This window comes from Sciurus vulgaris (genome assembly GCF_902686455.1).
Source record: "Sciurus vulgaris genome assembly, chromosome: 6".
NCBI lineage: Eukaryota > Metazoa > Chordata > Mammalia > Rodentia > Sciuridae > Sciurus > Sciurus vulgaris.
This window is the reverse complement of record NC_136466.1, coordinates 61,883,597-61,905,131: the sequence shown is the minus strand read 5'-3', so window position 1 is coordinate 61,905,131 and position 21,535 is coordinate 61,883,597. Positions and strand designations below refer to the sequence as shown.

At 44.0% G+C, this 21,535-nt stretch overlaps 2 protein-coding genes and 1 long non-coding RNA gene across 10 annotated transcripts in view; 2 read left to right on the top strand and 1 right to left on the bottom strand.

Moving 5' to 3' along the window:
- The window catches only part of LOC306664098, a 114,589-nt gene that overhangs the window by 57,847 nt on the left and 35,207 nt on the right, over window positions 1–21,535 (top strand). The window lies entirely within an intron of this gene.
- Window positions 1–21,535, bottom strand: part of LOC306663430 (platelet-derived growth factor receptor beta-like) — a gene marked incomplete at its 3' end in the record, with an annotated part of 90,171 nt that overhangs the window by 51,609 nt on the left and 17,027 nt on the right. The window lies entirely within an intron of this gene.
- Window positions 1–21,535, top strand: part of LOC306664088 (platelet-derived growth factor receptor beta-like) — a 56,792-nt gene that overhangs the window by 29,887 nt on the left and 5,370 nt on the right. For 2 of the 8 annotated variants that reach the window (XR_013764628.1, XR_013764631.1), the window contains exons 2-3: window positions 15,999–17,151; window positions 18,789–18,883. Coding sequence is in view for 1 of the 8 variants with exons in the window: in XM_079144797.1 (XP_079000923.1) it covers window positions 18,789–18,883; window positions 19,684–19,857 (269 nt within the window). In the remaining 7 variants the exon portion in view is untranslated. Of the gene's footprint in view, window positions 1–12,499; window positions 12,985–15,998; window positions 17,152–18,788; window positions 18,884–19,683; window positions 20,359–20,870; window positions 20,940–21,535 lie in introns of those variants that run through there. The other 6 variants (XR_013764627.1, XR_013764632.1, XR_013764629.1 and 3 more) reach the window with 6 other exon arrangements.

Genomic DNA, 21,535 nt, shown 5'->3' with positions numbered 1-21,535 from the left:
ATTCCTGCATTCAAAACTCAGCTCTGCCATTTGCCAGCTATATGACCCTGGGAAGGTCACTTACCACCTGTCCACCTTCATTCATCTTTCAACAGGGTAACTATACTTCTCCAGTGTACCCGTGAGCATCAATGAGATAACTTGTGCTCACAGCTCAGTCCAGAGCCTGACACCAAGAGCATGTCCACTGAGCAGTGTCACTCAGACCCTGACCCAAGCCCGGTTCAGAAGCTCATCCCATGGAAAGTCAACGAGAGACAAGTGTGAGGGGAAAGGAAAGACTTCATTCAGCGGCCAAGAATGGAGAAGAGAGGGCTCTGCTCACAAATCACCTTCTCCAGTCCAGGCGGCTGCAGGATATGATTTACTCACAGGATAGGAATGGGGGAGGGGGGCAGAGGGGTAGGCCAACAGGAGGAGGAATATCCATGTCTTTCTGGGGAACTACTGGAGATCTTCCAGAACTGGGGCATCACCTCCGATTCAGAGATGGCCAGTGTCTCAGCTGCTCCAGTCTTCATGGGGCACCTGCAGGCCCTGCATGCAGAGAGGAGCTCTGAGCCATGGCCTTCTGGGCCCAGAACAAGGCCCCATGCCTGAAGTACTTACCAGATGAATTGGTTGCAGAGTGTGGAGATCTCCTTCTACCCTCTCTTGACTCATTCCCCAGTTTGTGTGTTGACTCATGCACCTGGCTGATAATCACTGTGCTGCCACCTACCAGGCATGGCCAGGGGTAAAATGTATAAAGAAGACCAGGAGGGTTTGCAGGTCTTGCCAGGGAGCTGCAAAACTGCAAGGATGCTGGGTGCCCCCTCCACTCTCTGGTGGGGCACAAGCCCAGAGGTTCCCTGGGCAGCTGCATAGGGGCTAATTTATCTGGCACATGGTGTCTGGAGGTGCCAGGAACCAGCAGCCAGACAGGGTGGTGAGGACTGTGCTGGCCGCATGTGCAGGAGCATGGCATGGCATGGCCCACACTACTTGCGTCAGTTTTTTCCTCATCCTGCGGCTGCCAGCAAAACCTTCTCAAAGTCCCTCTGCCACAGGAAGGGCTGATGTCAGTCTGGGTCCCTGCTCTTCCTCATCCTCCTGGCAGTAGCACCGTGGCCCCCTCAGCCAGGGGTCACCCCACTGAGGCCCAGGGCTCTCCCACCCCACGTCCACTGGCAGTCGGCACGCTCACCACTGGGAAGACCCTGTCACCCCAGGTGACGTGGGGGTGATTAGCACAGGTTCTACAGTCACGGTGCCTGCTCCCCAACTCAGTTCTGCTGTCCCCTGACTCTGGGGCCTTGGGGAAGTGACCTACATCCTATTCGAGCCTGATTTCCTCATCAGCGACATGGACATAATTAGTAGAACCAGCCTCACGAGTTGAGCATTCAGTGTCATGAACATGCTAAGGCACGGTGCCTGGGCTATAACCAACACTCAGAAAATGTCCCTTTTCCCAGGAGGACAGAGCACCCTCCTGCTCAGGGCTTTGGGAATCAGCATTCATCATCGACTCATTCATTCTTCACGCTTCTAAACTTGGTGGGTGAGGATGGCCAAGTACACAACAGGTATAGGAGGCAAACCAACTCTCACTGGCTGTGTGATCCTGGGAAAGTGAATGAACTTCTCAGAACCCGTTTCCTGTCCAAAATACAGTCATAATTACACACCCACCTCTAGAACTGAGGATTTGATGAGAAAACACCAAAGAGCACAGGTCACAAAGCCTGACCCAGAGTGAGGGCCTGAGAAGAGTTCAGGGCCACTACACAGGCAAAGTGCTGGAAAGGAGGTGAGTCAGGTGGCCTGGGGTGTGGTAAGGATGTCTGCCAGCTGGCAGGGGCAGGGAGGCTTCCTGGAGGGAGAGTCTGAGAGCCCTAGGAGGCAGCTGGATAGACAGAAATGACAGCATGAGCGGCACCCAGTGATCTTGGGGAACATGCGGGTCCTGTGGAGGTGGCCTCCCCTGCCTGGCCAGCCACCTCCCTCCTTCTCCCAGACACACTCCTCCAGGAAGAAGCCTCTGCCCTCTGGGGTCAGGGCCTGGTGAGAACTGCATCCAAGCTGGGCAGCGCAGCCCAAGACCAGACTCAAGCTGCTCACAAGTCAGGGGTCGGCACAGTTTCTTAAAGCCCCCCAGGGGCTGTCGGGCACAGTGGTCTCTGTCAGAGTGAGCTAGGAATTCCCCAGGAATCCTGTCCCTGAGCAGCTGCCCACCTCCTAATTCAGCAGGCCTGGATGGTCCTGGGATCTGCCTTTAACAGGCCCTCCTGCAGCTTAGCAGCTGGGGACCCTGGATTGTTCTTGGAGACACGCCCTGGAGAGTTCTCAGGTCCCTGAGAACCCGTGGCCTACAGCACGAAGCCTGAGCAGCCAGCCAGCTGGTCAGGGACTTGACTCATTCCCCAGTTTGTGCGTTGACCTCATCCCTGTCCTCCTCCCACCTCCAGTCCATTCCTTCTCACTGGCCACAGGGAGCCCTGATTATTCACTCTCTCTGCCCTCATCCCATTCCCTGTGTAGAAGCAGACAGTGTTTACTCAGTTCCATGGTTTCTTCACTTGTGTTTGTACTTGTGCACCCATTCCTCACCCTCTCTACCCTCTAGCTTCTTAAAGGACAGCACCAAGGCTACTGCTCTGGAAGCCCTTGCAGACTTACCACCCTGTGTCACCCTCCACTTAGGAGCTCCACACAGATGTGCCCGACTACAAGAAGTTTTGTGGCCGGCATGAGCCTGCATATTGTTGGAGGTCTCCTGAGCATGAGGGTGACCAGCTGTGCGCAGAGACCCTGTCTGAGGAGGACAGCTAAGGGACCTGAGAGTGGGGCCTGAAGAATGGTGCCTCCAGGGACCACAGGGCTGCCTCCCCTTGCTGCAGGCCTGATGGGGACAGAGAGCAGGGCTACTGGTGTTCCACCAGCTGGAGGACAGGCAGTGTCCTGCCCCTGGTGAGGAGGCATTCCTCCAGAACCTTCCAGCAATAGGAGGCATGTGTGGGGGGTGTCAGGATAGGTGAGGTGTGCAGGACGTGCTGTTGACCAGAGCACCTGAGTGGTCGGGAGTGGAGACCCCCTCCTGGGCCTGAGGCCATGACCATCTGCTTCTGGCTCTTAATCTTCCCCTATGTAGCTGTGTGACCCCAGAGAAGTCACTGACCCTCCCTGACCTTCTTTTCCTCATCTCTGCTGTGGAGATCCCGTGCCCTTCAGCAAACCCCTGTGACCCAGGCCGATATGAGAAAATGGAAATGAAAGTGCAGCATGAACGATCAGCGGCGCAGCTTCCTAAGCAGGACACGGAACCCAGCAGCAGCAAGGAAAAGACAACAGCATGGACTACACACCAAGGGGAAGCTTCTGTGTGAACGAAGACGCCAAAGGAACATGGAAAGAGCAGTGGCGGGGTGGGGGAAGCCCTTTCAAGATTCATGACAACAGGGTTAACAGATTAAGCGCCTGACAAATCAATAAAACAAGGAAAAGGAAATAACGAATAATTGACAAAGAATATTTGTAGAAGAAATACCAGTAGCCAATAAACATGAAAAAATTGATCCTTTTAACACTAAGCCAGGAAGTTTCAATTCAAAACATCAGTGACTTACATGGGTTTCTAGCAGACTGGGAAATGTGGACGCTGCTATTGCAGCTGAGGTGAACCCAGGGCCTCACACTTGGGTGCCAGGTAAGTGCTCAACCCCTGAGCACTAGGAGAAGATTTTAAGACCCAAAACACTGAATGTTCACAAGAATGTAGTGCTGCTGGGTTTCCCACACACCTTCTGGGTGTACACATCTACACTGGCTTTTTCAGAGCACAGATGAACAATATCTGCACATTTTTCAGTACCTACCCTTTTTTTTTATTAAAATCTTTTTTTATTTTTACAGACTGCATTCTGATTCATTGTACACAAATGGTATACAACTTTTTCATTTCTATGGTTGTGCACAATGTAGATTCACACCATTCATGTAATCATACATATACATAGGGTAATACTGTCTGTTTCATTCTACTATCTTTCTGTCCTGCAACCCCCTCCCACCCCATTTTCCTCTACACCATCCAAAGTTCCTTCATTCTTCTTTTCCCTCACCAGCCCCCTTGTTATATATTGTCATGCACTTATCAGAGAAAATATTCGGCCTTTGGATTTTTGGGCTTGGCCTCTTTCACTTAGCATGATGTTTTCCAGCTTCATTAATTTACCAGCAAATGCCGTAAATTTTATTCTTCTTTATGGCTGAGTATTATTCCATTGTGTATATATAGCACAGTTGCTTTATCCATTCATCAGTTGAAGGGCATCTAGGTTGGTTTCACAATCTAGCTATTGTGAATTGAGCTGCTATGAACACTGACGTGGTTGCATCTCTGTAGTATGCTGATTTTAAGTCCTTTGGGTATAGGCCAAGGAGTGGGATAGCTGGGTCAAATGGTAGCTCCATTCCAAGTTTTCTGAGGAATCTCCACACTGCTTTCCAGAATGGCTGCACCAATTTGCGACTCCACCAGCAATGTATGAGTGTGCCTTTTCCCCCACATCCTCGCCAACACCTATTGTTGCTTGTGTTCTTGATAATAGCCATTCTAACTGGAGTTAGATGAAATTTTAGGGTGGTTTTAATTTGCATTTCTCTAAGTACTAGGGATGATGAGCACTTTATTATATATTTGTTGTTCAACCTATATATCTTCTGTGAAATGTCTGCCCATTTCCTTAGCCCACTTATTGATTGGGTTCTTTGTATTTTTGGTGTGAAGTTTTTAAATTCTTTATAAACTTTGGATATTATTGCTCTGTTTGAAGTGGAAAAGATTTTCTCCCACTCTCTAGGCTCTCTTTTCACATTATTGTTTCCTGTGCTGAGAAAAAACTTTTTAGTTTGAATCTATCCCATTTATTGATTCTTCTTTTTATTTCTTGCACTATGGGGGTCTTGTTAAGGAAGTCTGGTCCTAAGCCAATGAGATGGAGATTCAGGCCTACTTTTTCTTCTATTTGATGAAGGGTCTCTGGCCTGATTTCTAGATCCTTGATCCATTTTCAGTTGAGTTTTGTACAGGGTGAGAGATAGGGATTTAATTTCATTTTACTGCACATGGGTTTCCAGTTTTGCCAGCACCATTTGTTGAAGAGGCTATCTTTTCTCCATTGTAAGTTTTTGGCACCTTTGTCTAGTATGAGATAACTGTACTTATGTGGGAATGTCTCCCTTTCTTCTACCCTGTACCATTGGTCTACTCATCTACTTTGGTGCCAATACCATGCCATTTTTGTTACTATTGCTCTATAGTAGGGTTTAAGGTTTAGTATTGTGATAACCTCCTGCATCACTCTTCCTGCCCAGGATTGCTTTGGCTATTCTGGGTCTTCTGTTTTTCCAGATGAATTTCATGATTGCTTTTTCTGTTTCTATGAGAAATATTATAGGGATTTTAATTGCATTAAATCTGTATAGCACCTTTGGAAGTATGGCCATTTCAATAATATTGATTCTGCCTATCCAAGAACATGGGAGATCTTTCCATCTTCTAAGGTATTCTTCAATTTCTTTCTTTAATGTTCTGTAGTTTTCATTGTAGAGATCTTTCACCTCTTTGGTTAGATTGATTCCCAAGCATTTTAGGCTATTGCGAATGGAGTTGTTTTCCTCATTTCCCTTTCAGATCTTTCATAGCTTATGTATAAAAATGCTTTAGATTTATGTGTGTTGATTTTATATCCTGCTATTTTGCTGAATTCATCTATGATGTCTAGAAGTTTTCTGGAGGAGTTTTTTGGATCCTCTAAATAGAAATTCATGTCATCAGCAAATAGTGACAGCTTGAGTTCCTCTTTCCCTATTCGTATCCCTTTAATTTCTTTAGTCTGTCTAATTGCTCTGGCTAGTATTTCAAGGATGATGTTGATTAGAAGTGGTGAAAGAGGACATCCCTGTCTTGTTCCAGTTTTTAAAGGGAATGCTTTCAGTTTTTCTCTATTAAGAACGATGTTGGCTGTGGGCTTAGCATAAACAGCCTTTACAAAGTTGAGGTATGTTCCTCCTATACCTATTTTTTCTAGTGTTTTGAGCACGAAGGGATGTTGTATTTTGTGGAATGCTTTTTCTGCATCAATTGAAATAACCATATGATTTTTAACCTTAAGTCTACTGATGTGATGAATTACAGTTATTGGTTTCTGCATGTTGAAACAACCTTGCATTCCTGGGATGAACCCCACTTGATCATGGTGCACTATCTTCTTAATATGTTTTTGGATGTGGTTTGCCAGGATTTTGTTAAGGATTTTTGCATCTATATTCATCAAAGATATTGGTCTAAAATTTTCTTTCCTTGATGTGTCTTTGTCTGGTTTGGGTATGAGGGTGATATTAGCTTCATAGAATGAATTTGGTAGGGATCCCTCCTTTTCTATTTCCTGGAACATTTTGAGAATTATTGGAATGAGTTCTTATTTGAAGGTCTTGTAGAACTTGGCTGAGAATCCTTCCAGTCCTGGGCTCTTCTTAGTTGATAGACTTTTGATGACCTCTTCTATTTCATTGCTTGATATTGATCTGTTTATATTGTGTATGTCTTCCTGATTCAGTTTGGGAGGATCACGTGTCTCTAGAAATTTGTCGATGTCTTTGGTATTTTCTATTTTGTTGGAATATAGATTTTCAAAGTAGCTTCTCATTATGTTATGTATTTCAGTGATGTCTGTTGTGATATTTCCTTTTTCATCACGAATTTTAGTAATTTGAGTTTTCTCTTTCCTTCTCTTTGTTAGTGTGACTAAGGGTTTGTCTATTTTGTTTAATTTTTCAAAGAACCAACACTTTGTTTTGTCAATTTTTTGAATTGTTTCTTTTGTTTCAATTTCATTGATTTCAGCTCTGATTTTAATTATTTCCTATCTTCTACTACTTTTGGTGTTGTTCTATTCTTCTTTTTCTAGGGCTTTGAGCTATAATATTAGGCCATTTAGTTGTTGACTTTTTATTCTTTTCTTGAATGCACTCCATACAATGAATTTTCCTCTTAGTACTGCTTTCATAGTGTCCCAGAGATTTTGATATGTTGTATTGTCATTCTCATTTACCTCTAAGAATTTTTTTTATCTCCTCCCTGATGTTTTCTGTTATCCATGCTTCATTTAGTAGCATATTATTTAGTCTCCAGGTATTGGAGTAATTTCTGTGTTTTATTTTGTCATTTATTTCTAATTTCATTCCATTATGATCTGATAGAACACAAAACAGTATCTCTATTTTTTTGCATTTACTAAGGGCTGCTTTGTGGCAATAACATATGGTCTATTTTCAAGAAGGTTCCTTGTGCTGCTGAGATGAAAGTGTATTCGCTCATTGATGGATGGAATATTCTATATATGTCTGTTAAGTCTAAGTTATTGATTGTGTTATTGAGTTCTATGGTTTCTTTGTTCAGTTTTTGTTTGGAAGATCTATCCAGTGGTGACAGTGGTGTGTTAAAGTCCCCCAGAATTATTGTGTTGTGGTCTATTTGATTCCTGGAATTAAGAAGGATTTGTTTGTTGTACATGGATGCACTGTTGTTTGGGGCATAAATGTTCATGATCGTTATGTCTTCCTGATTTAAGCAGTATGAAATGTCCTTCTTTATCCCTTCTGACTAACTTTGAAGTCCACTTTATCTGAAATAAGGATGGAAACACCCACTTTTTTACTGAGTTCATGAGCATGGTAGGGTTTTTCCATGTTTTCACCTTTAGTCTGTGGATGTCCTTATCTATGAGATGAGTCTCTTGAAGGCAGCATTTTGTTGGGTTTTCTTTTTAATCCAATCTACCAGTCTATGTCTTATGATTGATGAGTTTAGGCCATTAACGTTTGGGGTTATTATTGAGATATGATTTGTATTCTCAGTCATTGGGGTTTATTTTTGGTTTTTAACTTGACTTAGTTTCTCCTTTGATTGGTTTTTCCTTTAGGGTAAAACTCCCTTTGTTGACCTACATTGTTGTTTTTCATTTCCTCCTCATGGAATATTTTGTTGAGAATGTTCTACAGTGCAGGCTTTCCATTTATAAATTCTTTTAACTTTCGTTTATCACAGAAGGATTTTATTTCATCTTCAAATCCAAAGGTTAATTGGATTCTTGGTTGGCAATCATGTTCTTTTAGAGCTTGAAATATGTTGTTCCAAACCCTTCTAGCTTTTAGAGTCTGGGCTGAGAAATCTGCTGATATCCATATTGGTTTCCCCCTATATGTAATCTGCTGCTTTTCTCTCGCAGCCTTCAAAATCCTATCTTTATTTTGTATGGTAGGCATTTTCATTATAATGTGTCTTGGTGTGGATGTGCTGTGATTCTGTGCATTTGGTGTTCTGTAAGCCTCTTGTATTTGATTTTCCATTTCATTCTTCAGGTTTGGGTAATTTTCTGATATTATCTCATTGAATAGGTTGTTCATTCCTTTGGTTTGTATCTCTATGCCTTCCTCAATTTTGATAATTCTTAAATTTGGTCTTCTCATGATGTCCCATAGTTCTTGGAGTTTCTCATGATTTCTTACCATCTTCTCTGTTTGGGCAACTTTATTTTCAAGATTAAATATTTGGTCTTCATTGTCTGAGGTTCTGTCTTCCAAGTGGTCTAGTTTGTTGGTGGTGCTTTCCATTGAGGTTTTTTATTTGGTTTATTGTTTCTTTCATTTCAAGGATTTCCTTTTTTTTTTTTTTTTTTTTTTTTTAGAATCTCTATCTCTTTGTTGAAGTCATCTTTTGCTTCCTGCAGTTGCTCTTTCAACTGCTTATTGGAGCAATTGTTCATTGCCTGCATTTGCTCTCTTATCTCATCCTTTGCTTCATGAATCATTTTAATTATATATATTCTGAACTCCTTTTCTGACATTTCTTCTACCATGCTGTCACTGGATTCTATTAATATAGAATCTAGGTTTGTTTGGATCATTTTCTTCCCTTGTTTTTTCATGTTGTTTATGTATCTTCCCCTCTAGCAGTGCAGATCTGGGGTATTACAGTTTCCCCACTACAGGCTTATAGTGATCCTGTAGGTTTCCAAAACTTTTTATTTAAGGGAGAGATCAATATTAGTAGTGCCCAGTTCAGACAATATGCAATCTTAAACCAAATAGCCCCATGAAGACTTTAACAATATTGTCATAATAAACAGAATGAGTTCAATTATTAGCTACAGTATAACAAATAGATTTGCAATAAGGTCTGCAGTTTCTAATGGAGGACAAAGAGGATGGGGAGGGGGTGAAGATGTAGCTGTTAATGGGATAAGAAAAGAGTATATAGAAGTTCTAGATCGTAGAAAGAGTGAAAGTGTAATCAAAAGAAGTTGGTTGTTAGCATGAGAAAAGGGAGAAAGAGACTGAGGAAACAGGTAAACAAAAGGAAAATAGAGTGAGAAAAGTAAAGAAATAAAAACTTAAAATTTTTCAAAAAGGAGAAAAGAAAAAGAAAAAAGAAAAAAATCTACACTATAACAGTCATATAATTTCCAAACCTCCTGGTCTTCAGTAGCCTGATGTATGAGAAGTACCTGACAATGAACTTCCAGTCTCCAGCAGGCGTCTCAGGATGGGATTTGCCCCACCTAAAGATGGGAGCTACCGCATCCAGGATAATCCAAGATGGCCACCCTGGCTTCCAAATGTGTTGGCAAATGGGGAGCTGCAGCTTGGGGTATGGGTGTGGTTGGCTGGAGGTCCTGTAGGCGGGTGTGGTTGGTTGGGCAGAGATCCTGGAGATGGGATGTGCTTGGTCTGTTTGGGGGATCCTAGAGGCAGGGCACAGTCAGTCAGTCTGGGGGTCCCGGAGGCAGAGAGTGGTGGGTCAGGCTGAGGGGTCCCTAATTCACTCTGGTTTACTTGTAAGAAAAGACATGCACTCTTAATATGTAGACCTACTTCAATTTCAAAAACTTAAACCTGGTCCTGGAGTTAGAGTGCAGTCCCAATTCAGTCTCAGCTCCCTCTCCTCAGTTTTGTGGTTGCACCATCACCAGGCAGGTTGCTGGGAGGAAATATACAATGTGCCATGTACAGTCAAGAGACCCGAGGAGTAATACCTACCCTTTGACCTCACCATCTCTCTACTAGGAATGAATCCTGTTCTAATGATTGACTGTGTGCCCAAAGGCCCATGTGCAGCTGGTTCACAGGAGAGAAAACTCAGAAAGAATTAACAGTCCATTGATGGGGCTGGGGATATGACTCAGTTGGTGCTTGCCTCGCATGCACAAGGCCCTGGGTTCAATACCCAGCATCACAATAAAAAATAAAAAAATAAAAAAAAAAGAAGTCCATTGCTTAGAGGATTCAAGAGGTAAATTACAGAACTGTCATATGGGATATAAATGCAACAATTTAGAAAACAAGGTAGATCTCTGTGTAGTGTGTTGGAAAGATTTCTAAGATGTGTTGTTAAGTGATAAAGCTCAAATTCCAATATAATTAGTAGCTTATGACATTATTTTTTAAAACATGAAGGATGAAGGGATGAATGGATGTTGTGTAGACACCAGGCAAACATCAGGACAAGTGTACACCTAAGTTGTGGCTGCTACTGGGAATGAGCTCTGGTTGGAAGAAGGGTTTTGGGAGCTTCCAGTTTGGGGGACTATATCCCTCTTTATGGATGGCTATATTAAAGTGAGCAGAGGTGTTACAAAAGAAATGGGAAAAAAGGAAACAATGTGGGAAGGAACAGTGGGTCTCACCAGCACACTTGGGTCCCATGACTGCTACTGGCCCACTAGTGGGACTGCTGGTCGCCTTTCCTGTTCATTTCCTTCCAGAAGCCCTGCTTCCTGTCCTGCCTCTGCTTGGCATAATCCAACCTTCCCTGAACCTCACCCTTGCTCCAGCTCACACTTGCCTTCTGTTGCGTCTCAAATAAACAAACCCACAAAAACCAGAGTGGCAAATAGCAACAAATATGGATTTCTCCCATGTCTGTGACACTCAGCTATTCAGCTGAGGTGGTGGATTAGTAGGGCTCTCTAATGCATCCATACAGCCCTCATCTGCTTTCTCATTAGAAGCAGGTTTCAGAGGTCACAGTTCATGGTCAGCTGGCTCCATTCCTTGGGGCTCCAGGTGAGGCAGGACATCATGGTGGAAGAGCATGGTGACGGGAAGAGGCTCACATGATGATCCGGAAGCAGAGCCATAAGGATCTTCTTTAGCATTTGTTTAAGAACTTTTACCCTAACCTTAAGCTTACATGCGAACAAAGATTTTCTATCTTTCTTGTAATAATTGTATGATTTTACATTTTAGGACATGAATCTACTTAGAGATAAATTTTGGATAGGATTTAATGTATAGATCAAGGAGTTTCAAGCTTGTTGCAGGATATTCAATTGTTCCCAAAATCTTTTTTTTGGAAAGACTACCTTTTCTTCATTGGATTATCTTTACACCCCTAGTAAGAATCAATTGGCAACAAATCATTTGGTTCTATTTCTGGGCTCCATTCTGTTCCACTACTGTACATGTGCATCCTTTCTCCAGTACCATGCAGCAGCTTCTAGGAATCCGTAACCCAGTCATGTCAGTCTTTCCACTTTGTTCTCCCCTTCCAAAATTATTTTGGATGTTCTAGATCTTTCATGTTTTTATAAAAAAATTAAACCGAGTTTTTAATAACTACTACACAAAATGTTTATTTTCTGCAGGAATTTTGATCGAAATTATGTTTAATCTAAAGATCAATGTGTAGAGAATTGACATACTTAAACATATGAAGCCTTCCAATCCATGAACAGGGTATATTTCTTACTAATATTTATTTAGTTCTTCAATTTCTTTCCTCAATATATTGTATATTATATACAGATCTTGCATATATTTAGTAAGAATTTTGTATAAGAACTTCATGAAATTTTTCAGTGCTTATATAAGATACTTTTTGGAGGTGGGAATACTTGGTATTGAACCCAATACTTCTCTAGCACTGAGCTATATCTCAGACCTTTTTATTTTTAATGTTGAGATGAAGTCCTGCTACATTGTCCAGGCTGGTTTTGAACTTGTTATCTTCCCTCCTGGGTTGCTGAGATTATAGGCATGTGCCACCATGCCTGTTTTTAAAATAATACTTTAAGAAGATACATTTCTGCTTTAATTTGTTTTTATATATTGGTCTTGTCGCCTATTATCTTGCTAAACTTCCCTTTTAGTTCAAGTAATTTTGTGTAAGGGTCTTTTTTTGGCATTTTCTAAAGACAATCATTTCATTTCCAAATAGGGATAGTTTTCTCAATTCATTTAAAATTTGTACAGCTTTTATTTATTTTTCTTGCTTTTTTATAGTATCTAGGGTTCCCAGTACAACACTGAAGAGGCGAGCAGACCTTCTTGCCATGCTTCTCATCTTAGGGGGAAAACATTCAGTTTGTTGCCAGCAAACATAATGCCAGCTACAGGCTCTTTGCAGATGCCCTTTACCTCCCTGAGCTCATTTCCTACAACTTCTCAGCTAGCTGAGAAGTTTTTATCGAAAATGGACATTGTGTCAGTCATCTTGTCATTACTGTGACAAAAATACCTGACATAAACAACTTAAGAGGTGGAAAGACTTTGGTCATCATTTTGGAGTTCTCCGTCTATGGTCTGCAGGCTCCATTGCTGTGGGTCTGTGGTGAGGCAGAGCATCATGCCAGAGAGGACATGGTGGCCCAGAATTGCTCATCTCATTGAGGGCAGGAAACAGAGAGAAAGAGAGAGGAAGGGGCTAGGGACAAGGTACAACCCCCAGGGCATGCCTCCAAGACCCACTGCCTTCAATCAGGGCTACTTTGCACAGCCTGCAGCTCTGAGCATTGCTGCACTGGGAACCAAGCCTTCACCACATGAGACTTTGGAGCACAATCCTGATCCAAACCATAACAGACACTGAATGTTGTCAAGCCATTTCTTCTGCATCTATTGTGATTCTTGTATGTTTTTTTTCTTTAACCTGTTGATATGGTAAATTACATTGCTTGATTTTTGCATGTTAAGCCAGCCTTTAATTCCTGTAATAAATACCCCTTAGACCTGATGTATTGATCTTTTTATATATTATTGTATTTTATTTGTTAATATTTTATTCAGAATATTTGCAACTAGGTTTATAAAGGATATTAGTCTATAACTTTATTTTCTAGTGATGTCTTTCAGTGGTTATTTCAGGGAAGTACTTGTTTCATAAAATGAGCTGGGAAAAATTCTCTTTATTCTTTGTTCTTTATTCTGAAAGAATTTGTGTGGAATTCAGATAATCTGATTCTTGCCTGTGGGTAGAATTTGCCATCTGGTTCTGAAAGTTTCTTTTTGTCTGTTTGTTTGTTTTGGACTGGAGATTGAATCCTGGCTGCTTTACCCCGCAGCATTGTTTAGTTTTTATTTTGAGACAGGGTCTTGCTAAGTTGCCGAGGCAGTATCATATTTGGTCTCAGCTTCATTTGTCACTGGGATTACAGAAATGTACCCCAATGCCTGGCTTGTGCGTTTACTAGATGGGTTTTAACTATAATTTTAATTGTTTGAAGGAAATATGCAGAACAGTTCTTGTTACCTAATTCTTCTTGAATATGTTTAGGCAGTTCGTGTCTTTCAGGTGATTTGTTCATTTGTCTAACTTGCTGAATTTATGGTCATAGACTAGTTCCTAATGTCCTTGATTATCCTTTTATGGCCACTCTTTCATTCCTGATATTTGCCCCTTGCAGTCCTGTGGATTGATCTCAGGGCCCTGAGCATGGTAGGCAAGTGTCCTACCACTGAGTTGCATCTCCAGCACACTCCTATTTGTAATACGTGACTTTTTTGTTTCATTTTCTCGTTCAATTTTATTGAAATTTTTCAATTAATACATTTTGGTTTCGTTGATAGTTTTCTTTAATTCTTTTGTTCTGGGTTTCATTGATTTCTGCTTCATTTTTTTTTTTTCCTTCCTGTGGTTGCATTTGGCTTAATTTTATTTTTTATTTTATTTTATTTTTTTGTACTGCTGGCCTACTGGCCCTGAATACTTTGTTTTTATTTGTCTGAAGTCTTTATCCCTTCTTTTTTGTTCATTTGTTTTTAAAATAAAATTCACATAATAAAATGTAGTGGCTTTTAGCACATTTTCAATGTTGTATGATTATCCCCTCTGTCTAGTTCCAAGATATTTCCATCACCCCTATAAGAAACCTCATACCCATTTAGAAGTCACCTTCTATTTCCTCTCCCTGTAACCACTGGAAACCTCCAGTCCACTGTCTCTCTGTGAATATACATCTTCAGGGTGTTCCATGTGAACAGGATCATAGATATCTAATACCCTGTCTGCTTTCCTTCACAAACACAACGATTTCAAGGTTCATTCATATTGCAGCAGGTGTCAGTACTTTAGTTTTTTTATAGTTAAGTAATATTCCATTGTACAGATATGCCACTTTTTGTTTATCCATTTGTCAACTGTTTTCACCTCTTTCCTACTGAGTATAGTCTTGATATGGTTTGGATATGAGGTATACCCCCAAAAGCTCATGAGTTTGACAATGCAGGTATGTTCGGAGGTAAAATGATTATTATGAGAGCTATACATTAATCAATAGAATAATCCATTCGGTGCATTAATAATGAAATGAATTACTGGGTGGTAACTGTAGCCAGATGGGACATGGCTGGAGAAGGTCACCTGGGTCATGTCCTTAGGGATTGTGCTTATTCCTGGCTCATTGTTTTTTCCCTTTCTGTTTCCTGGCTCCCATGAGCTGAGAGACTTCCTCCTACCACACCATTCTGCCATGATGTTTTGTCTCATATTGGTCCCAAAGCAATTATTTGGCCAAGTATGGACTGAGACACCTGAAATTATGAGCCCAAAATAATAATTTTATAATTTGAATTTATCCTTCTGTGGTTTTCTGCTAACAGCAATGAACAACTGACTAACACAATGCTGCATTGAACCTTTATCTACAAACATTTGATTTGGTTATACCTAAGAGCAGAACTGCTGGGTCATATGATAATTCTGTGTTTAAGTTTTTAAAAAAAAAATTTAAGATTTGTTCTAAATAGTTGTACGTGATGGTAGAATGCATTTATATATTTTGATATATCATACATAAATGAAGTAAAATCTCTCATTTTTCTGATTGCTCATATTGTAGGATCACATTGGTCATGCAGTCATACATGTGCATGAGGTAATATGTTTAACTTTTTGAGAAACCATCCAACCAATTACCAAGGCAGCTGCATCACTTTACATTTTTACTAGCTAAGTACAAAGTTTTAGCTTTTTTCATATCCTCATCAATATCTGTTATTTGGTGATTTTTTTAGAATTATGGCCAAACTAATAAATGTGATGTTATCTCTCAATGTGGTTTTGGTTTGCAATTCCCTAGTTACTACAGACATTTAGTGTCTTTCCATGTAATGTTGATCATTTCTATGTCTACTTTGGAGAAATGTCTATTCAAAATCTGTTTTATTTTAAATTAAATTGTCTTTTTGTTCTTGAGTTGTAGAACATGCTATCAGTTTCATTCCATTCAACATGTACATATAGAGAGATATAATATAGATGTATGTAGAGATATAGATACAGGTATAAATACACATATTCTGTATACTTATCCTTTATTGATATATGATTTCCAAATATTTTCTTCTCTCCTATGTTAACTTTCATTCTCTCAACTGTGTTCTTTGAGGCATAAAAATATCCAATTTTGATAAAGTCTAATTATCTATTTTTTCTTTCATTACCAGTAATTTTGGTGATATAGCTAAGAAATCATCCATTAGTTCAAGGTCTTGAATATTACCTGTTTTATTCTAAGAGTTTTATAGTTTTAGCTTTTGTATTCATTCCTTTGATTCATTTTGAGTTAATTTTTGTATATGGTGCAAAGTGAGGGTCCAATTTCATTTCTTTGCATTTAGCTACACAGTGTACCATTAGTTCCATTTATTGAAACAAATATTCTTTTATCATTAAGTGATCTTGCTACACTTGTGGAAAATAATTGACCAGTCTTGAGGTTTCTCGGGGCTGGAGTGGGCACGCCACCTGCTGATCAACCTAGGCAATCACAGGAGGAACCAGCCTAGGATTCAGCAACTGGATACAAGAACTTGCACAGTGCTGTCTTCCATGGCCTCAGTCTCCCCTCTGCAGATGGGTGAGTCTGCAAGTCCGTCCCTGTTTCTTTTGACAGGTGTTCAGGCGAGCTTCCACCCACACCACTAGGGCACAATTCTGAGAAGGAAAGCCATTTGGAGACTAATGTGAGGTATTGGGTAGAGAAGCAGAAGTAGGAGGTTGAGATCACGCAGTGCACGTGCCAAGTGGTTGAGCCACTGTGTCTGTGCGTTGCATACTGCACAACCCGCTGGGTCAGGGTGTGCAGGAGGTTACTGTGGTGCTGCATTTGAGTCTCCCCAGCTCACCCCCACCTTGACCCTGCCATACATGGGGACTGAGCCCATGCCCCCGCAGCGGGCCAAGTCAGCATACCTCTAGGTACACAGGAGCATTGTGAAATCCACGAGTGTGTTCCTACCTTACACAATACATGTTGGGCCCACGTGTGCAAACACAAGTGCAGAAACCATGGTTTGAGTAGCACTGTCTACTTCTAAAAAGAAAATGTAAACTGTATGTTGGAAGCACTGACCATGAGCACTCCTGATCCCAGGACACAGGTGCAAACTCTCTGTGTAGATTTGTGAACTTTGTGCTGAAGAATGCTTAATCCCCAGAATCACAAATAAAGGTAGAGCACGTGTCTGTAAGCGTGTATTCAAGCATGCAAGATGCTTGTCTGTGTGTGTAAACCCACAGAATATATGTTTATAAGGCATGTACATAAGCATGCCCGATTCTCAGGCTTGTGTATAAACACCCATACATGTGTACAAATAACACATGTGCAATTTCTGTACATATCTGTCATGTGTCATAGTGCATGTCTGTAAGCATGTCATTGTAGCACACCTTTCTGGAAAAATGTGTGAGCACAAGACCTGAACACAATGCTTGGTGTACAGTGCATATATCTTAGAAGGGACACATTCATGCACAGATCTTCCACAAATGAAGAGTCCTGACCATGCACAGATGTGTTTACCTGTCTAGGGGCCCATTCTTGGGTATGTATGCACTTATATGATGCACTTCATTCATTCACCTGTTTTCTTTTTCAATAAATAGTTATGTGGACCTGACTTCTCAAGGTCAATGGAACAGCTTTGCCTCCTGTCCTAGTATCTAGAGTCCAAAAAATGTGGGTGGAGGTGGAGTATAAGCAATCCTACTTGGGATCACAGATTTGGAGGAATAGCAGGAGGGAGAAGGGGCCAGGGGCAGGATTGAAGACAACTCCTGGAAAAAAACATACTTAGGTCAAAATCCGAGAGATGATTGGAAGTTTTCCTGGTAAGCAAGAGTGTTTCAGTCAGAGGGAAGGAGGCAGGAGGTGTTCTAAGAAGTTAAGGAATTCCAGCTGCATGGAGCAAGGAGTGGGTGTGGAATTTGGGATTTGGGGTGCAGAGAAAAAGAAGGCGGCAGTGGGAGGGAGTGGGGCTCTTGGGGTCGGCAGAAGTCTGAGCCAGCAGGGCTCCAGGGTATACGTGAGGCTTGGTGCACCCTTGTATATACTTGGGCAGGCTTAGTGGCCTTGTACATGTGCATGCCTGTTGTACGCACCAGCCTCCTATCCCCTGCCCTATGAGTGTGGGTAGGTTTTTACAAATTTCATTAACTTATCCACCCTCCTTCACATGCATGCATGTCCCTGAGCCAATGGGCACCTGGGCAGTCAGTGTGGACACCCTGACCTGCAGACCAGCTCTGAGTGAAGGCAGAGTTCACCTGCAGAGGTGACACCATGCATCATGACCTGGGCTGAGATGGCTGTGGGATAGCTCCTCTTTACTCAGAGGACTCCCTGGAGGATGCAGGCTTATTTCCCAGACCTTGGATATGTGAGGCTGCTGGAAAGAGGGAGCAGATGGTGGTCTGTGACCCTGAGGAGGATACGGAGCAGGCAGGACTCCCCAGAGATCAGAAGGGCAGGAAGGGGACAGAGGAGGAAGAACCAAGTCCCCAAGGGACACTTGGGTAACCAGTGGAGCTAAGCAAGGGAGATGAATGTCTGGCCTTGGTGACTGGGGAGAGAAGAAGCTGTGTTCATGGGATAGAAGAGACTCAGGGTCCTGGGGGCACTGTTAGCCCTGTTAACTGCCACCATTGTCTACTTCTAGCTGGGTTTGGGGTGGAACAGCAGTAGCGGGGGAGCAGGCTCCTTGCAGAGTTTTCATACATTTGATTGTGGTTGCTCAGCATATGGGGCAGCAGGGCTATTGGCCACTTACTCAGGCATGGAACTTAGAGCTCTGACCATCCCTGACAGCCCAATAAGGGCATGGTCCTCAGAGGATCATGGTCTCATAGAAGAACCAGGCAATGAACAGGAACCCAGAGAAGGGCTTTGTACTCAGCCTAGAGTTGGAGCAGAAAGACAATACTGACCCTGGAGGGGCTGAAGGTACGTGGAAGCCACAGGAATCTGAACAGGGGATGGCGACTGAGGGGATACAGGCATAAGAGAGGTTGAATGTATGACCCAGAGCAAGAGACAGGGTCAGACATCACAAGCCGTCGAGGAGGTGGGGGAATCTCTCCTCACAGAATGGGGACAAAGGGATTTTGGTGCCTGCCTTGGGATAGGGAAGAGCAGCTACCCACTTCCTGCTTGCTCATGGCCTGCTCTGGTCTCTGTCCCAAGCCCTCCCCTTCAGGGTGGGGGTGAGCTCAGCCATCCTGGCCTTGGTGGTTCTCACAATCATCTCCCTCATCATCCTCATCATGCTCTGGCAGAAGGTGAGTCCCATCTGGCCTAGTGGGGAGGGTTTGGTACCCTTGATCTGCATGGCCCCTACCCCCATGCTGCATGAACTGGCCATAGGATGGGTCCAGCATGGAACTCAGGTGGAAACACTTAACACAGGGTCTCTGAGCTGCCTCCACCCCCAGCAGCCTGGGCTGACACAGGCCTGATCCAAGCTGTCCAGGGTCCCCTGGCCCTGGTGCCCTCCAACCCCAGGTCCTGCCTGTCCCCATCACCCATGGAGACTCCTATGGATGCATTCAGATCCTCTTAACTAGTCTATAATTGCAATGCAATGACCCGAGATTTCACCACTTTGTAACTCCAAAATGTTAAGATTCCCAAATTAGGATTACTCTCCCCCATGATTCTATCATTCTGATTCCAATCCTATGATTTCAGCATCCTAAATTTCAATATTCAAAGTTCCATCCTTTTGAGATTCCCAGAGGGAAGATGTCATGTGGGGAGGGGCCCTGTCCAGGGCCGCCTGCTCCTCTACTCCCACCTGAGGCTCCAAGAGAAGCTCCTCAGGTTGTTCTGATGTATCAGGCTCCTGGCTGTCAGCTGAACTTCAGCCTGTCACACCCTGGTGGATCCTCTGCCAACCCCTCCCTTCATGGGAGCCCCTGGATACCAATTCCATGAGCCCATGAAGGCCTTCACTAGCTGCACCTCTTGGGTCTCAGGGTGTCCTGCCCCATCTGTCTTATGAGTGTACCTAATCAGTTCAAGTCCAAAGACCCACTCTGATGCTCTATTCCTGGTCCTGGTCCTGGTCCTAGTCCTGCAGAAGCCGGGCTTTGAGATAGGATGGAAGGTGATTGAATCTGTGAGCTCCGATGGCCATGAGTACATCTATGTGGACCCCATGCAGCTGCCCTACAACTCCACATGGGTATTACCATGGGACCAGCTTGTGCTTGGTCAGTCCTGGGAATGCTTGACAGATTGGGGACAAGCTTGACAGATTGGGGACTGCAGGGAAGACTATCTTGGGTCTGGTCTCAGCCTGGCTATGACTAGCTATGAGACTTGGGGCTGGTATCCTGCCTTCTATGTCCCCCAGTCTCCACTCTGCAAAAAAATGAGGTCAAGAGGAGCCTCAGGCACTGTCCAGGATTGAGTCCTATGATCCTGAGACTCTGAGATAGGACTCTTTGTGGCAAGAAAGGAAGCACTGAGGACAGGCCCAGTGCCAGCCTGTGCTTCATCTAGTTGGGAAGCTGAAGGGGTGTGGAGGAGCTGTGCTCCCATGGGAGGGAGAAGGGCTCCTAGGGACTCAAGATGGGGCAGAGAGCAGGCAGGACTTTGATGAGACACCAGGAAGGACTGGGAGGCTTATGGTTGTAGGATCCTTTTTGAGGGGAGCTGTGGGCTGTACTCAAGTGTGTCTGTGTGGGCAGCCTAAAGACGAGAAGGACATCTGTCAATGCTGACAAGGAAGGGTGAATGTCAACGTCTTAGACACTGGCACACAGGGGCAGGCAGCAGCAGGCAGCGGATCCCACCACTATGTCCATCATTCCTGTCCTTCCCGGGTCTAGGGTGGGCTGAGGAGAAACAGCCCCGGCTCCCACAGTGACTGTCCCCACCCCACAGCCCCAGCTCCCTGTCCTGCAGGAGCAAGGAGCAAGGGGCTGTGCAGGTGCCCGCCTCCTCCTACCTGGGCAGGAGGAGCCCACGGGCAGGGCGTTGCTGTAGAGCTCTGCACTGGGCGGGCGGTGCTTGTCCGAGTGGTGCTGCAGGAAGCTGTGCTTGTTGCGGTGCAGGTAGTCCACCAGGTCGCCATAGCGGCAGTACTCGGTGATGATGTAGATGGGGCCTGGGGGAGGGTGCGTGGGCACAAGCCCAGGAGGCTCAGGCTTTCCATGAGGCCCGCGGGGCCAATACACAAGCTGAAGGTGGGAGAGGTCATGGGCCTGACTGCTGAGGGTCAGAGCCTTGAGAACCTGGGTCCTCCTCCTGCCTCCGCTGCAGGTGATGTGGATTCCCTGTGCCTCCCCTTCCCCGTCTGTGAACCAACGCCCACCTCTAAGGGCTGTCACAGGACGAGTGACGGGATACCTCTGTCACATGGCAGGTAACAGGAGCACAACTTTCTGCAGAGTCCTGGAGATGGCTTTCCTACTTCCTTTGGTGTAGGTCTCAGGAGATTGATCATGTTCAGGTGGGGCACCAGGTGGCTCATGATCTTCAGCTCTGACATGCGAGCCTGCTCCTCACTGCTGCAGGCTGTGGCTGCAGGGAAGGGGCTCAGGTCAACTGGTCACTGAGGCTTCTTAGAGGCCTGATGGGAGCTACCCAGGCTCCTTTGCTCCCTCGGTATTGCAAGACCACTGGGCCTGGTGCGGGGGTGGGGGGGATGTGTGTGCCAGTACCCTTGGCAGGGAAGAGGGAGAGAGCAGGGGGGCAAGAGGCCAGCTCAGGACCCTCTTCTGGTGTGACAGCAGTCCTTGTGTCCAGCACATCAAAATGAGGTACTCTGGGAGAGGTTAAATGAACTGGGAGAGGAGAGGGTGGAGGTGGGGCCCTGTGTGAGGGAGAAGAAGACATCCAGGACACACATTTCAGCATCTTGATGGCTATTTTCATGGTGGCCTGTGAATGACTCAGGCTGTGAGCCATGGCCTCCACCACGTGCC